Genomic DNA, 18,053 nt, shown 5'->3' with positions numbered 1-18,053 from the left:
AACCCTTAATTTCTTTCTTTTCAGAATCACTTAGTAACCACAGTTCATACTTTATATTTTGTATGGAATGTTTTTAACAGCTTGCCTTTGTAGTTGGGAAGTGACACTTACCTGGTTTTCTCAGGTTCTTTATGACATCATAATGAGACTGTTGCTAATTAATGATAGATGAGGTCACACATATATTAATATTGAGCAGGGAAATTCGAGAAGAATGTGAAGGGTAATTCAGCAAAAAGTGAAACATGGACACAGAAGCATCCTTCTGTCTTAGGGATGGTCAATGCTCCATATTATGAATTTATAAAGGCTTTTTTTTTTAGGAACAGAAATTACTTTTATTCTCACATTTGCTTACGTATCTCAGAGTTTCATATCCCATCTATTGTAAACATGAGGTAATTGAGACAATTGACACAATGGTTTCTCAGCATTAGAACTCATCTTCATCTTTCAAGATTGACGATCCTGTTGGGAGTCTCAGGTTGTTGCCAGGGTTGCTGATGTTTCCTTTCATACTGTCCTGTTTTGTCCCCACCACATATTTCCCCTCTTTGTGCTAAAAGTTATTACAGAGCTCTGGCTAGTGCCATCCAAATAATATGATGAGGTTAAGTTGAATGTTTGTTCATCCTCATACGTCCTGCTTGAATATGTATAAATAATGTAGTAATAGAGGGAACTAAATCTTCATTTCCAAGATGCTGTCGTGACCCATGTCCTTGTTGGATAATGTGAGAAAACACAAAACAAATATACAAGTTAAGGACCTGGCCATGTTTCTTTATTCTCTTTCAAATTTTATACACTTAAGCAAATTTATAGCAAAAAGTCCTCCGATGACTATTAAATACTATTTATGTTACCAAATCAAATTTTTGATTTTTGTCAATGTCCCTATGTATATATTCACAAAATTTTTATTTTTCTGGGTTATTCATGTCTTGTTTCACTTGAGTTTAACAGTAAAATAATAGTTCTGTTGGATTATTAAAGGGAATTAAAAGATAATTTTATTCAGTGCTTACATATTATGTTCATTTTCTTTATCTTTGTTTCAAATATAAAGTATCATGTTTATATCATATCATAGTTCACATTCTGAAGTTTTTAATGACTATTTAGAGTTAAATTATTTAACTTTCCATCATTTATTTGTCTTTTCTGCATTGTTTATAATTTATTTCTATAATTTTGCACAAATTAAAGTTTTTCCCTTTTTGTTTATATTCTCCAATGTGCAGTTTTTATAGCTCTTGACAGAGTTTGCCAACTGCTTGCAATAGTCTTTGAAATTTTTTTCTGTGAAATTTCAGAAAGTAAAGTTTCATAGGACTAAATTTGCTATTCTTAACTTTGCCTGATGAATTTGTATTTGCTATAAACATTCAAACATCATATATAACAGAAAACAGATCACATATTATTGGGAATATAAGGAAGGTGAACTCCATTCATTCTAGAAGTCATTAGAGATTTAAAGAGTACAGTCATGTTCAAGATCTGCATCTTGAAGCAGGCATTCCAACTATTTCAGTGAGTACTTAATGGTGAGCCATTAATTCATGTAATCACTTATGATAGATGATGGACTGAAAAGTGATCATGCAAAAAGTATTATTTGGAAATAATGGATATATGAAAACTTTTATAAATGATTATTTATTGTAATTTTTGTCCTTTTAATTTATTGGTCGTGGTAAATTCAAAATCCAGGATCAAACAGAAGAGAGATGAAGAAGGCTGTAGCCAGCGAGGGCCTGTATTCTCACACTTTCCCAAATGGAGCTGATACATATGTCTGCGGAGTCATCATTGCTTTGCTGCTTAAACCTAAACAGAAGTGTGTGTAGCCTTGCTTGCACTGATGATATTTACAAAATAAATCCTCTGGGTTTCACACCTAGTTTGCTATCCCCCTCAGCCGTCCCATCTCATTTAAAGACTTTATCTTTCCTATTCCTCAGACCTAACCCCTGTGAATTATCCATGACTCCAGTTTATCTTATATCATGCATCCAAAGTCTTCATAAATTTTGTTAGTTTATATTGAGGTATGTATTGCTGTGTCATGGACACTGCCAAAACTTAGTGGCTTAAAACAAGAACCATTTTATTTGCACACCAATCTGTGTGCAGTTCAGCTGTTTGGACTGAGCTCAGCCGGATGGTTCTTTTGCTCATCTCATGGGAGGTCACTCACTCATGCAGATACAGTCAGATGGCAGATGGGCTGGAGGAGCTGGTTGGCCTACGGGGGCATCCACTGGACTGGCTCACTTCTGCTCCACGTGGTTTCATCCTCCAGAGGCTAGCCTGGGTTTCTTCACATCATGGTAGAAGAGTAACCCGCAGCACAAGAGAGCAAGATCCAGTGAGCAGATGCTTTTTAAACCTCTGCTTCCATCATGCTTGTGGATGTTCCATTGGCCAAAGCACACCACATGGCCCAGCCCAATGTCAGGGTAACAGGAGACTCCACAAAAGCATGGGTGAAGGGAGGTGTGATTCGTTAGCAGCTCTTGTAACAGTCTCCCACAGGGTTCTGCCTTTCAGGAATTCAGCTACTTCTCATCAACTCATCTGCTAGTACTTTGTAGCATTCTGGTAATAGTCTTCAAACCTGATTGCCTCCTTAGCCCTTGACCCTCAGAGCAGTGATCCTTAAGTCATATGTTATCTCTCATCTACTGAGAACACTGCAGTGACCTCCTGTCTTATTCGGAGTCAAAGCCAAAGACCTTACAATGGCATGTGGCTCCCCAGGTACCTCTGTGATACTGTCTACTTATTTCCCTCCCACTGCATCACAACCACGCTTCTCTTGGTGTTCTTCAAACACACCACGCAGCCATGCAAGCTCCTGCATTCAGGTCTTTGCATTTGTTATCTCTGCCAGGAACACTCCTGCCTCAGGGTCTCCATCACTGGGTCCTTCATCTTTCTCAAGTCTTTTCTCAGATGTCTTATCAGTGAGGCCTTCCCTGACCACACTGTTGAAGATTATAACCATTTCCTGTTCTAACATTCACCATCCTGTTCCCTGCTTTGTCCTCATCAGGCCCTGCAGATCACTCTCCGTCGTGCTCTGTGCTCCAAGAGGCTAACCTGTCCCAGTTCCATGATCGGACCCCCTTTCTTTCACTGTTCTGGTTGGGTTCAGCCAATGGGAAGCTTTATCTTTCTCTTCACTTTGATTATAAACCCTTTTTTTTCAAAGTCAGTGTATTATGTTAGATTTAGGCAAGTCTAAAGTGAAATTTAATGAGCATTTTCCGTGAACCAGTTTCTGTGCTTTCAGACATGTCATTTTACAAAGCACTTTAAATAGACCTTATTAGCCCCATTTAAGAGTCAGGGATATTGAGTTTAGCATCAAATAACTTGTTCAAGGCCCCTTTAAAATTTGTTTTTTAGCACACACCCACCGTCACCACCATTCTGTGGAAACTTCTTTTAAAGCCAGCTTGACTGTTTAATCAAGCCTACATTTGTAGTCTCGGTGTCCATTTCTTCATCCTCTTACATCTGAGGGCATGTTCATGAATCTTCCATCCTCTGTCTCCTGAGTCATCAACCTCCTCTTCTCCCCTAACTCTTCAGCATTTAAATATGGTCAAGGTTCTCCCATCTTAAAATTAAAGATGGATTTTTAAATTTAAAGATGGATTAAAACACACCCCATCCGTTATAGTTTGAGACTTATTTTGTTCTCTCCTTTTCACAGCCAAGTTTTCTCACACCACATTTTCTGTATAATGTACTATGAGTTGGCTTCTTTTTACAACACTCTCCCAAAACTCCACCTTAAAGTTATCAGTGACATGCTGAGCTGGCTTTGGCTTTTCTATTGCTTGACCTCTTTAAAGCATTGGACCTTGGGCCACATCTTAATCTTGCTGATGTTTTCATCTTTAAAATAAGTAATACAGTATATTTTAGGGTAGGGCAGGATCAAATGAGCATGTTAAATATTGATTAACATTATACCTGGCACATAATTAATATTTAGCTACTGTTAGGTGTTAATATTAATAGTAATAAACCATACATGTGCATTAATCATATGTCAAATGATATATGAATTATATAAGATTGCACTATTCTATAAATATCATAAATACGAAGTAATACATATCATTGCTTTGTGCATCAGTATATTTTTACATATATCTCTTTTACTAAATCATCTTTTCCTCTATTCATTTGCTGCTTTTTACTTGCAAAAAGCTTCTGTCTGTAAAAAATTCAGTGCTTAAGCTACCTGGAGCAGTGTTCACCGTGGAAGAGGCTTTAACTATAATGGACCTGTTAGAGCCAATTTCAAGAGCTGAGATATTAGCAGCTATGTATTCCTTTAAAAGTTTTATATTTAATGATTTCTTTGCAATAACTGTCTCCAGTTTCTCGTCTTCACTAGATTAATTTTCAGGTCTTCCCATGTGCTCAGCTGTGGGTACTGACAAGCACAGTGGTAGGTGCGAGTGTTCTGTTTGTGGGTTTGCACACACATGCACACACGTGTGCATGCATGAATGCGTAATATTTCCAAACACATGCTCAATAATTGAGTCTCTATCAGGAAGTAAACATGGAGGCCATGTCGCTTGGTCTCATAATAGTCCTGTTGTTGCATTGTCACCACAGGATGCCATCAAAATAGTTATGAAGCATGTCAGTATTTATTAATTTGGTATTATTGATAGAACATTAACAAAGGGGAAAGGGTACAGTAGAAATCCAGGAGAGATGGAAGATAGGAGGGAACCTGGCATTTGAAGAATGATTTTTGATCTTTCACAAGAGTAATACCTATCAAGAGCTTATCTAAATGAAAGAATTTACATGCAGAGCAAATCAAGAACATGGATCTTACTTATCTTTGTAGATTATAGTTTGGTCTTGGATAGCAGGAAAAAGCCAGGCTTCTTTCTATACAAGGGGATTTACATGTTTACAGTAACTCAATTAACATTAACAGGGGCCACCAGTGATGCTGACGGTTTGGCCTCAAACTTTCATGCATATGCATTTTCAAAGACAATGAAAAGATTTTAGGGATTGTTATATAGAGAAACAAGAGATAAAGAATTATCAAAGGTTGTGGTTCTGTTTTAAAATTTAAAAAAAATATTATTTGGGTTTTGAAGTATTACTTCAGGATTAAGTAGCTTTTTTTTTTTTTTTTAGTAGGAGAAAGCAAAATCGTATTTTATAGCCAATAAAGGTTATTGCATTTTCCAAGTTTATAGTACCAGTCATGGAAATTTAACAAACTGAAAGATGCATTTGTAATCTCAATGGTAGCTTTGAGAGTAGTTAGATATTTATGGAAAAATTACAAGAAGCAATGGGCTTTTTAAAAAATTTTTCAAAAATAGATATTAGGAAAACTAGATTCTCAGTGTTTGGTAATGCGCATTCTGACTCATTCACACAGATATTGTGGTACATAAAGTGTTGCAAAATTAGACATTTATATGGAGATGGGCTATTGATGTAAAAAAAAATAAGCAGCTGAAGGCTGGGAAGGATAAGGGATGAGTACAGGATTTTAAAAATGAGCTCTTTGTCTTCTCACTCTTCGCCTTGCCTAGATCTCAGAGAGGTTTTGTCCTGTGAGAATAAAGAACCCATGGGAATTACCCAGGAATCACCATCCAGTAAAAGGAATAGTTTTCCTTCAGTGAGCAAGGGTGGGGCCAAAAGTCTGCACCAGTCAATGATGCTGTTTTATGCCAGGTGAAGATTTGCATAGGCAGAACGCTCACTCATTAGGTGACTGACAGTCTGATTAACATATATAAGTTGATGCCCTTTTATCTTCTGTTGAATTAGGAGAAGCAGTTAGATTCCATGTGTTTGTTACCAGTTATTCACTGGCTGGATGCTCAGGCCAGTTGCCTTTCCCCAGTATTGCTTTGCTCAGTGTCCTCACCGCTCCCCTCAAGCACTTAATATGCGCGTTGATTCAAAAAAGTACTAATACCTCTTCCAGGGGCAATCTTTCCCATCTCTGTACTTTAATAGTATTTATTGGTCTAACTCTTATGACACACTACATTTTCCTTGCCTTTTATGATTCTGTTTGTTTTGAAAAATGTTCAAGCATGTACCAAATGCACCCCCGTGTAGCCATCATATAGCTTCAGCCATTATCAATATCCTGCCATTCTTGAATCATCTATACATCCCACTCCCCACGCCCACTTGATTTTAATTATTGTTTAATAATAGACTATTAGATCCTTGAAGTCAGGAACTGTATACATATATACATGTATATACACACTTATACCACTTTATTTTTTCTGATTAAAATATAACATGTCTTCAATTGTGGATTGAGCCAATGTTAATTATTTTGATGACTACAGCTTCTAGTTTTTCTTTGTTTTTAAAAACTTAATATGAAATTTGTATATTGCTTTTTAACTTAACATTTTACCATGAGCATTTTCCATTGTCCTTGAATGTTTTTGAAAGCATGATAGCATGATTTTTAAGGGCAGCATAATATTCCATCATATGGATCTACCATAATTTATTTAACAGCTTGCTATTGTTTACTGCTGTCTTGAACACCTTTACATATACTGGTGCATTTGCAAGGATATTGTTAGGATAGTTTCCTAGAGAATTATTAGGTGAAAGGCTCTTTGCATATCTTACCTCTTGCTATCCAGGAAGGCCATGCCAATTTACATTATCTTAACTTGGTAGTTAAAAAATAGTATCTGATTGTGCTCTTTTAAAAATTGGCATTTTCTGGATTATTAATGATATTGAGCATGTTTTCATGTTCATGTTTCTTATTTCATGTGTTAAATAAGGTGTTATCTGGAATTGCAGTGAATGGTACATGCCATTTAGTTTAGTTCCAAATCTGGTGCTTTGCAGCAATGATCAATTATTTTTAGTATTTCACAAATCAGCTTTTGCTGTCTTTGGAACCAGAATGTCTGCCTAAGTTCAAGTTACATTAGTTGAGAGTGGGTTTTATTTTACTTTTTCAGTGTTATTTTTTAAAACTGTCACTGTATAATTTTCTCCTTTTATATCATGTGTAATAACTTCATCAAGAAATATGATTCAGTCAGGAATTATTTAGTTTAGGTAAAAAATTCATTGTCCAAGAAATATACTGTCAGGTCCAAATACATTTTAAGTTTTGAGAAACAATTATTTATTTAGATAAAAGTTTTTAATCACTCAGTGTGTTTGACTGAATTTGTGAATTTCTCTAATGAATTTAGAACTCTGAACCCTGTTTTTAAAGTACTTGGTGCAATTTGTAAATAAGAGTAAAATAAGAGTTGCCATTTTTTATAAGTCAGTTTTTTAATGCTGTATGAAATTTCCCAAACTCCAGCATGGGAATTGAATGAGAACATTTTACATTATTAAAATAGTGTAGGTAAATATTTTCAGCTTCTGAAAAAGCAGAGAATGCTTTTTACTGTTGAAGTGACTTTATTACTTAAATCTAAGTTGTAAATCCAAAAATAAAACTAGCATTTTATTAGAATTTCCTGCCCTGCATTGCTTCTAGTCATACTTCGCTGAACTGTGTTCAAATATGCTGCAAAATAATTTACTGCATTGTGTTGAAAAATAATATTAAAAGTATATGTGTTATGTGGAAGAAACACTCAAAACAGATCTACCGAGACATCAACAGGATATTATTACCCCAAAGAAATGACGACAGTTTGCCAGCTTGATGCGTAGAGGAAGGAAATTTACAAACATCTCCAGGAGAGGCATGTTCAGCGGTTGAAGGAAATGAGGCACGTCCTGCTTTTATTGTGCTTATTGCAGTGGGATTCCCAGAAGACTGAACAAGGCTGTCCTGAGACCTCTGTTTGGCAAAGATCTTGTTGACTCATATTTTATTTTTGTTTCGGTAAAGGTCTGCTATTGTTCAAATTTCTAATGTAGCTCATAAACACACAGCCAATATCATTTCCCCTTCTACTGACTGATGTATACAAATAAATGAAAATCTACAGTCATCATTAACTAGTGTTCTGTTTGCATGAAGCATAGAAGAGTAACAAGGAAGACTCCTTTAAATAAAGTCCCTTTACTTGGAGGTCTTAGTTCACAAACTTTGAAAGTTCAATAACTTGTATTTTAGAGTTTTAATCACCAGATATATTGAGGGAATTTATTACTTCCTGTTCATATGGAAGAGGACAACGGAGGTAAATATTTATATAACTTGTATTTTAAAAGCTTAGTCTAGATTAAAATGTTTGATCTCTCAACTTCTGAATCCTCGGGAGTTGAATCACTGGACATTTTTTACTTCAGGCTTGTTAGAAAGGCTTCCAGGTTGAAATGCCTGGTTTAGAATTTGGGATTCATGTAATACTTTGATATATTTTTAAAATTTCTATCAATTTGTTGTACCACATGTGTATGAGAAAGTAATGTGAAATATTATAAATGTTTCTGCTTTTTAAAGCTCTAGCCTTTTTGCTATGTCTATCAAAATGCCTGAAAATGGACTGACTGTTTTTAGATAGAAATAGCGGAATGAAAATCTTCCTAGGTCCTCCGTTGTGACTCAGTCAAAGGGGCAGACGGATGGCTATATCTGGAGTTTTAGGTTATGAATGTGAACCTTTAACCTTGAGTCAGAGATGTGGTGACTCTCAGTCTTATTCATTAAGCGAAACTGCATAGAACATCAGGGGAGACTTGGCTTTCTTTGGTTTAGTTGAAATCTAAAGGAGACAACATGAAATACACTGTCAGAAAGTGGAAGGCCAGTGTTGGTGAAAAAAACCTTTGCTTGCTTTCATTGCTGTTAGTTATTTCTTAGGATTATTGCTTTAGATAATTTTTTCCAGCCATTTTCATATATGAAAAATTCCAAAGAAAGTTATTATTTCAACCCTTCAAAGATAGGCTTCAGGGTGAAGATAGGGACTGATTATCGAAGGAATTTCCCTGGCTGGAGTCCTAGCAGTTTAAGTTCCTGTGATTTCCCCACCCCCCCTTTCCTTTGATTTTTGGCTGAGACCTTTAGTAATGTCTGGATTAATGGAATTCCTATAGGAGATAGGTTTAGGTGGCTAAAGGTGCTTCTGAATCAAGATTATGAGGAATGATGTTAATTTAGAGGTAATCCTCTATTCTGGTATAAAGGGGCTAAGATTTGGGGGAATCATTTTGGATATCACATTAAGCCATTAGAGATTTCACCCCCGATAACCTGAGTTGCCTTTAAACTATATTTTTAGTGGGGATCAATGTCTCCGCAATCTAGTTTTCAAAAAGAAATCAGTTTGGTTTATAATTCTGGGGGCTGCTGTCCTACGTGCTATACTGTCAGGGGAGCTGTCAAATATTTTCTGAGTAGTTGTCTGCACAGTGAATTGACACTGAAAAATCAAGTAGCGGTGCTAGCATCTGAACTGGGTTGTTGTCTGTGTATGTGTGTGTGTCTGTGTATGTTTTTTGTTGCTGCTCCTGCTTGTGTTTAGGTAACTATAGTTTTATCAGAGAAGAGAATAACTTAGATGATATCAAAGCTTTTTATATCATAGTACCCTAACAGTAGTACTTAAAAACCTGCCTTGTGTCTAACATTGCCCTGTGTCTAACAACTTACTATCCCCACGTCCATAATACTTTGGGGATAGTAAGTTGACAGTCATGTTCCTTGAGTACTTACAGAAATAAGACACATAGATATATTTAAATTCCAATTCATCTGATTTTTGGTGTGGATTATTCAAGGGTCAACAACTTTTCGAAGTCAGAAATGGAGTTTTTTTTTCCTGTTTAAAATATTATAAGATTTAATAATATACAAAAGTCTTCCTAGGAAGATTTACTCTAATGTTTATTTCAGATACTCTGTTTAACAGTTAATCAAAATACGATTTAAATTTTGTTTGGATTTTTTTAAGTCAGCACACAATTTCTAAAAGTAAACAAATTTCTTATAGGGATGGTGAAATGAAGACTTGTAGCACTTAGCTCATATTGCGGTTTTGTTATTTGCAGTTTGTTATTAAGTGTTCCCAGGAATAAAAGGATGTTTACTGTACAGATTTCTGGTATTTTATTATTAGAGAGCAAGTGTGAGCTGGGAAGGGCAGCCTGGAAAGCATGGATTCTGGCTTAAGATCTCAGCTCTACCTCTTACTACCTGTAATCTGGGGCAACACAGTTATTTAATTTCTCTGCAAATTGAGGATAATGCAAGTACCTGCTTCTTTGGGCAATGGGAATTAAATGAATTAATACATGTAAAGCATTGAGAACAGCGTTTGACGCATAGTAATGTCTCAACAAGTATTTTAACCTATTAGCATGATGAATTTTAGAGAGGAAAAATATAATGGGGCAATTTCTCAGTTATTAGAAATAATAATTACATTTGAAAATTCAACAAAATATTGGCATTGAAAAACCATTCTTAGAGCGGTAGCAATAGAATTGCTATAACGTCGGAAGATTTAGGAATAGAAGCCTGCTTAGAAGGCAAGGCAGGATGGACATGGATTACAGATCAATTTAAAGCAGCACAGTTTTCTAAAGATGCTTCTACTTTCACTTTAAATAAGAATGAGTTTGCACTTGCACATATCATATAATAAGGTGTTCAAGAGGCATTTTGTTGGAGGAGGGGGTGGGAGAAGGCTTGGGGGGTGTATTGTGTGTATTGGGGGAAAATTCTCCCCCAGCCACCTTTTCCCCCCATCACTGGTCCTCTGGTCAGGGCCTCTCTGTCCCCCACTGGTTCTGTTATTTGTTCCAGGTGAACATGAACTGGAGGATGAGACTTTATAAGCAACAAATTAGCCTCCGCTTTTCTTCCTGGTTGTAGTCCCAGGTTACGTAGGTTAGTTTCTCCATCTTACTGGAGTGAGTGCCCAGAAGGGCTAGTTCATCCTAGGGAATTTTTAGAGGAGCAAAAGCTGGGGCAAACTTGTCAACACCAACACTTGAACCCAAACAGTTACTTGACAGATTACCCCCCAACACACATGATCCACCCCAAAATCTTCTCCGTCACTCCTACCCAACAGTGTTTCAGCCTAGGTAAGAATTCAGCAGTTACCTTTGTGGCTGCTGCCATAGCTGCTGCCTCGTGGGAGTAAAAGTGTTCACTTCTCCATCTACACATGTACATTTGCCTATTAATATGCAACTAAACTGCATAGAAAAAGTATGTGACTCTTAGGTAAGCAAAAAAGATAATTAGAATACGTTGGTACCCCCTTATCTGCCTTTTCGTTTTCTTCAGCTTCAGTTACCTTTGGTCAACCACAGTCTGAAAATATTAAATGGAAAATTCCAGAAATAAACAAAACTCCTAAGTTTGAAGTTGCACACCATTCTGAGTATCAGAATGAAATCTCATGCCATCCTGCTCTGTGTCTCCCAGGACTTGAATTTTGTCCAGCGGATCTGGCTACCTGTGCTCCCTGCCCATTTGTTACTTAGTAGGTTATCAGATTGACTGTCGGGATACGACATGCGGTGCTTGAGTTCAAGTCACCTTTATTTGACTTACTCATGGCCCCAACACACAAGAGTAGTGATGCTGGCAATTTGTAAAGTGCTCCCTTTAAGTGAAAAGGTGAAAGTTCTTGACTTAATAAGGAAAGAAAAGAAATTGTAGACTGAGGTTTCTAAGATTTAGGGTAAGAACAAATGTAACAAATCTTCTATCCATGAAATTATAAACAGTATATTGTTATAATTGTTCAATAATACTTAATTGTTGTTACTCTCATTTGTAAATTATATATAAATATACTCTATATCATAGATGTGTAAGTATCATAGGTATGTATATATAGAAAAATACATAGTATATATAGGATTTGGGACTATCTGAGGTTTCAGGCATCCATTGGCGGTCTTGGAATGTACCCGCCTCTGATAAGGGGGGACTACTGTAATTGTGTTGAATGAGTGTTTGCTTGCTTGTGGAAATATCTTTGTTGTGATTGTGTACGTGTGTTGCATGTGGGCATTTTAATGTGTGCACTATCATAGCTGATGTTTTTCTGTTGAACATTTAGCTTCATCTTGTAGAAAGAAAATGCCGTTTGATTTATTTGTTTATTTATTTTTATTTCAGAATATTACGGGGGTACAAACGTTTTGGTTACATAAATTGTTTTTCTACTATTTCAGTCAAAGTTATAAGTGTGCCCATCCCCCAGATAGTGTGCATTGTACCCGTTAGGTGTGGTGAGGAAGCTGATCAGAGGTTTCCTGAATACATACACACACACACACACACACACACACACACACTCATATTTATAAAATTTTTTTAACCAAAAATCTGATTCTGCCTTTACCTAGGAATCTGGAAGTAGCAGCCTCAGGTCCTCCTGGGTTTATTGGAGGTATACTTTTTAGAAAAATGGCCTAATCCTCTCTGCAAAGAGAGGAAGTGTAGTTTTATTAATATAATAGAATCACGTGGGATGAGGACCATTGAACCAGAGAGAAGCTGCTGCGGTTTGATTGCCACTGTGAGTGATCAGTATTTCTAGATCTGGAACAATGACAAAAAATGATCTGGTCTTTAAGTAAAGCTGAGATTAGGAGTTATCCTCAGAATCTGAAATCTTTAAAAGTGGAAGAACAAGCTTTCCAGCTTCTAATTCACTCCTTCATTTCACAGATGAAGAAACCATTGCTCCAAGAGGTGTCTCTATTGAGATTACACAGTGAACAGCCAGGTCTAAAACTCAGGCCATTGAACCAGTCTGGTATTCTTTCTGTGTAAACACATTTTGTTTTTTATTTTGCAGTAATGTTTAGATTAAACCCACTCCCATACCATTGTAGTGACCAGATCTAAGCTTCCTGGATTTGAGAGTTCGTTCTCCATGTCACAGTTATTTGTTCAAGTCACTATCTTTTAGTTTTCTTATCTGCACAGAGGGGGTAGTCATTTCATAGAATTGTAATGAGGAATAAATAAGTTATTTCTTGTAAATTACACGAGTACCTTGTCATAATTATTAGCTATAATAATAATTATGATGTTATTAAAAATTATGTAGTAATTATTTTATTGTTAATAGCAGTATAATAATATATTGTTTTTAGACACTTTAGCTAGCTCTTCAGCATATGACAATAAAAAGGTGGCTCTGTTGAAGAGCCGGATTCCATAATTATCTAGTGAAATCAGGACCATAAATCATTGAACATCTTGCTTCATTTTTGTGTGAATTATTTGGATTGACTAAGTACTCTTGGTAGCGGGCTGGGTTACCATCTGCTGTGTTTTGCCTGCATAGGTCAGGCATTTTCTCCTAGGGAATGGCGAGGTGGAAAAAAATGCCAATAACCTAGCTCCAAAATGTATCCTAACTGTCTTGTTCACATTTATAGGACAGTTTTATTGCTGTAGGTAAGACGGATAACTGGGCATTATTCCAACATCTTGGCAGTTTTCCTTTTTCAAGGTACTAATATTAGGATTAGCGTGTTGTTTTAAAACCATTGCCTTTCTGCACCTTATAATTGCTTGTTCTTGGGGGAAGCTTGGAATATTTGAATTAGGGTTTTCCTGCCAAATATGGGAGAGGATGTCTGTTTTGTTTTAATACTTTGATTGGTTCCTAAAGTTGGTACTGCAGTCCATTTTTCCAGTAGACACAACAAATCAGAGGCAGTGTGGGCATCCTGTGTATCGGGTGGATGCAGGAAGGAGCGGTGAATATGCATGACCAAGGATGTTCTAGCTCTGTCAGTTTGGTTTTTTGTGTGCTTCAGTTTATTTTTGGTATTGATACCAATGTTCGGCTGTACAGTGATTTGCTTCCTCTATTTTGTTTCTAAATCAAAGCCTTGGTGGATTAAAATTATGAGGAAAAGATTAAATTGTTTATGATATAATCATATTTTCTCTAAAGCATTGAGGAAACATAGTGTTTGCACTTATCAGCATATCATAACTTTAGTGATTAAAATGTTTAGCTACTTTCATGTAAATATTAGTAGGCTTTCTAATTTTCCTAAGAGAGCCTGGTGCCGCAAAAGTTATTAGTAGCTACCACTCTTCAGTTTCCATCTTCACACAATTGTTATAATGATTCAAGAGATAAGCTTGGAAATGGTGTAGTCTTCATAGATGTTCAACAGATGTGAGTTCTGTTTTCTTCCATGTGTACACTTCTTATCTTTTTTTGTAGACTTCATGGGAGCAGCATTTGTGGATTTAGACTTAGAGTCTTGACAGTGGCCTAGTTTCCTTATAGATGATCAGTAAATGTTATGGAATGAATACATATTTAGATAAGCAGAGGAAATAAGTGTGTATTAAGGCAATTAGAAAAGATTTCCAAGAAAAGTTTACTGTGCCATTCTCTGCTCCCTGCTATATGTTAAGTGCACATGGCCATATTACTGTCATTGCCTAATGAAACAGAATTCCCTGGGAACATGTTAGAAATAACAAGAATTCTGTAACATGACCTAAAAATTGTGGTACTTGAGCTGGTTGTTTTCTAGGGATTGGTGGAGGTTATGAATCAGGATTAGGTTCCCATTCATGGTGTACCACAAAGACCTCTGCCAGAGGCCTGAACACTATCACTAATATCTCTGCCACCTTGGTCAGGCTTGCCAGCTTTTTGGGCTTGGTTTGTTCATCTATGCTATAAGGAGGAGAGTACCTGTTCTGCCTTCCTCTTAGGTTTTTGGTGGTGTTCTTTTTTTTGAGAATGAATGAAATAATATATGAAAATTCTGTTTACAAATACAGAACAGGGTTGGTGGTAATAATGATGATGATGATGAAGTTGTTGACATCAAAATTATGGAGAATCCAGACTGAATTTATACATTTCTAACTTGGAATTGCCAGGAATGTATGGTGATCAAAATTTTCTATTTCTGATACCCATTGCATTGTTTCTGACTAGGAAATAGACCTTCAAAGTTGAACATGAATAACTAAATTATTTTACTCTGTTGGTGATAATCACTTTTATTTTAGAGACTTTTCCTGTTAAAATCACCTTACATGAGTATTCTCAAAGTTATACTGTTTTTTCACTAGTAAGTAAGGTCGTTCAAATAAAAGACATTCAGTGTGAATATGGGTAAATCAAAGGTAATTAATATCCATTGGTAAGAAGGTGGCACATACCAAGTGTCAACAGTAGACATTTTTTAGAAATTGAAATGTTACCATGGAATCAAAGTATTCCACTGTAAGGGTGAAAATTTGAAGACACCTACTTTAAGCCGTCTGTTAAGATGAAGTTAATATTCATTTTACATATCCTGCTTGAAACCTCTTATGCTGTGAAATTTTCCTGTCTATTAAGAATAGCTTTAGAGAAAAGAATTAGTTAATTCCCTAACTTGTATGTAACTTGCCTGGAAGTTCCTTTCCTTAACTTGTATGTAAATCAGTTCTATTTTGTGAAGAATGTGAGATATTATATAGGTACTGCTTTATAATGCCATTGTTTGCAGTTTTCAAAGTCAGAGTTTTATATTTACATTTCCCTTTATTGTCTGGCTTTGTAATTCCCGCTTTAAAAGACATCCCAATATAGCAACAAAAGAATAAATTGTGACTTGAGCGTGTTAGGTTTGTATGATCTGTTTATTGAGCCGCTTCATTAGCCGGTTACCAAAGATGACCTAAACTTCTAACCCAAGCTTTCCTTTACTGTGCTGCATTGTCCTTTAAATGTCATGGTAAATGTAATAAAAATATTTTCAAGGTAGCAGTGGGGAAAATGTCTCTATGACATGACCAACAGGACACATCTCATATGAAACTCCAGTGGCAAAGGTTTGTTGGTCTTTGGATACCTAAATAGAGTGACTTTAGATATGTAAACATAGTCAAAACTAGAATTCAGTGACTTTAGATTTAAGAACAGAAGAGGTTATACTATCTTACTCCTTTTTTCCATAATGGGAAAAAATGACCAACAAGTGTGGAGAGAAGAAAACCCATCGTAGTTAGCGGTATCTGTCTGGGTTCTTTTTTCACTTAGGAGATTGCAAATTCACATGAGATTTGCTGAGGGAAACAACTAGCAGATATTCTGTCATTGTGAAAACCTGTAAAACACTATTTTTGAGTTGCTACTTATCTCTCGCCATTTCTCTTTCGCCAGGTCTTTGTTGGTGTTTGTACAATTGGGGTGGGGCGGGGGACTTCTGGATGGGGCCGCTCACATTCCACAAAGCCTTTCCCCCAGTCTGTGGAAGGAAGGCCCAGCTGAAATCAGTCTCTTTGCCTTTTCATGATATGGGAGTGCGGTGGAATCAAAGCAGGGAGGATGAAAGCCCAAAAGCTTCCTGTTTCCAGCTGTTTTCCTCAGCGAAGATTTTTTTTTTCCTCCCAAAGATGATGCTTCCTTTCAAGGGGTTTTTAATCTGCTAACTGTTTCCTCAGTTTATTTCACTACAGTAAAATGTGTTCCCTTTAGGTCATATCTGTCTCTTTTAAAACTCAACCTGTCCTTTTCAGCCGTGTTAGTTGCTACTCAAAAGAACAAACGTGATTTATAAAAGTCCCTTTAATGAGGTACAAAGACCAATAAACCTTTGCCACTGGAGTTTCATCTCTTTGGTTGCTTTATTTTCATTGGTGAAAAATTTGAGATGTCAAAAAGCCATTCAGAACACTATTAATTTGACCATTTAATATTTGTAAACAAAGCAGTTAAGAGTAAAATATGTTGTTATGGCCTTGAGGTTGGTTGTGTGTGGGGTTTTTTTTTTTGCTTCCAAATGCAATAGTATAATGATATGTATTTTGTTTAATGTAAATGCTTAAAATTTAAATTAAGGCCCTGGAAACTGCATAAATGCTAAAATGAATATTAATAATGGCTTGATTTATTAAGTGATGATGTGCATAAGAATATGGCTTTTTTCCACTGATGGTTATTATTTCACTTTTAGCCACTGCCATTTCAGAATTTTACATTTCTAAATTCTGCTTCTTTTGGGAATAAATAAAATATAAACATGAATTCGCTTATTCACTTATTAAATATAATCCAACCAAAAAAAATACTAACTAGACCTTTGCCCCATTGCCTAGATCTTCCAGGCTTCTGACTTAATGATTAAAATCATTTTATACACTGACTTGCAAAGGAATATCAGAGGGAGTCAGAAATTTTCTGTTTTCCTGTCACTTATCTTTCCTCAGATATCCACACTGACCTAGAAGTGGGGGAACTTGTCATCAGGGGGCTGCCCACTGTTGCCCCCTTATTCGAGCTAATTCTTTGTGATATAATGAAGCCAGTAGCATATGGGGAGAACCACCTCATTTCATTTTCACTTTAATGCTAACTCTAACATATGCTTTTGAATTGAAGTGGGGTCCCAAATGCCAATATATGTTAAAAGAATTAAACACTTTTTTTAAAAAAAAAGAAGTTTACCCTTATTCACTCCTGTGGCCCACTCCCTGGAGGGTGAGAGACTGATAGCGCTTAAAAACATGAGCATGCCTATTTTATCTGTACTGTTTAATAGAGAGCTATGAAAAAAAAATGGCAATTAACATATTCAGACAGAAAATCATCCTGGCTGAATGACTCATTAAATAGTCGTATAAACAGGATGTGCCGAAATGAACTGGTACAGAATTTAGTTCCATTGGTCTTTTCAGCACACACTGCTCATTATCAGCACTTTAAGAAGCAGACTTGTGGGTGCTTAGAGGACACTTAAATTTCTTTTCTCTTTATTTTTTTCTTAAATACTTCTCCCCTCCTCCACCCTTTTCCCCTGCCATTCCTAATTCCCTGGCAGGCTAAGATTACCCATCCAGACATGAAGCATTCTGTTGGAAATCAACCAAGTTAGGGGTAAGAGCTTCCGAATTTCATCCAGGCCAGGGGTCCTAGCCCCAGCTGACCATCAAAACGTGCCTGAAGATTGTTTTTTAAATACACAGACATTGCTGAACCCCATTTCTTGGGATTCTGATTCAGTAGGTATGGGGCAGGGCCTGGGAGGCTGTATTTTAATAAAAGCTCCCGTGGGATATGGATAGCCAGTCGGGCTTGGAAGCT

General features: G+C 36.3%; 1 protein-coding gene across 15 annotated transcripts in view; it reads left to right on the top strand.

Moving 5' to 3' along the window:
• TCF4 (transcription factor 4) overlaps positions 1 to 18,053 on the top strand; it is a 339,457-nt gene that overhangs the window by 65,273 nt on the left and 256,131 nt on the right. For 2 of the 15 annotated variants that reach the window (XM_045527881.1, XM_045527880.1), the window contains exon 1: positions 8,015 to 8,207. The exons of the other annotated variants lie outside the window; for them this stretch is intronic. In XM_045527881.1, the coding sequence (XP_045383837.1) occupies positions 8,189 to 8,207 (19 nt within the window). In that variant the 5' untranslated portion in view covers positions 8,015 to 8,188. Of the gene's footprint in view, positions 1 to 8,014; positions 8,208 to 18,053 lie in introns of those variants that run through there. 15 annotated transcript variants of the gene reach the window in all.

The sequence above is a fragment of the Lemur catta genome, chromosome 16 (genome assembly GCF_020740605.2).
Source record: "Lemur catta isolate mLemCat1 chromosome 16, mLemCat1.pri, whole genome shotgun sequence".
NCBI classification, from domain to species: Eukaryota; Metazoa; Chordata; class Mammalia; order Primates; family Lemuridae; genus Lemur; species Lemur catta.
Note: the sequence above shows the minus strand (reverse complement) of the source record. Positions and strands in the feature narration are given on the sequence as shown.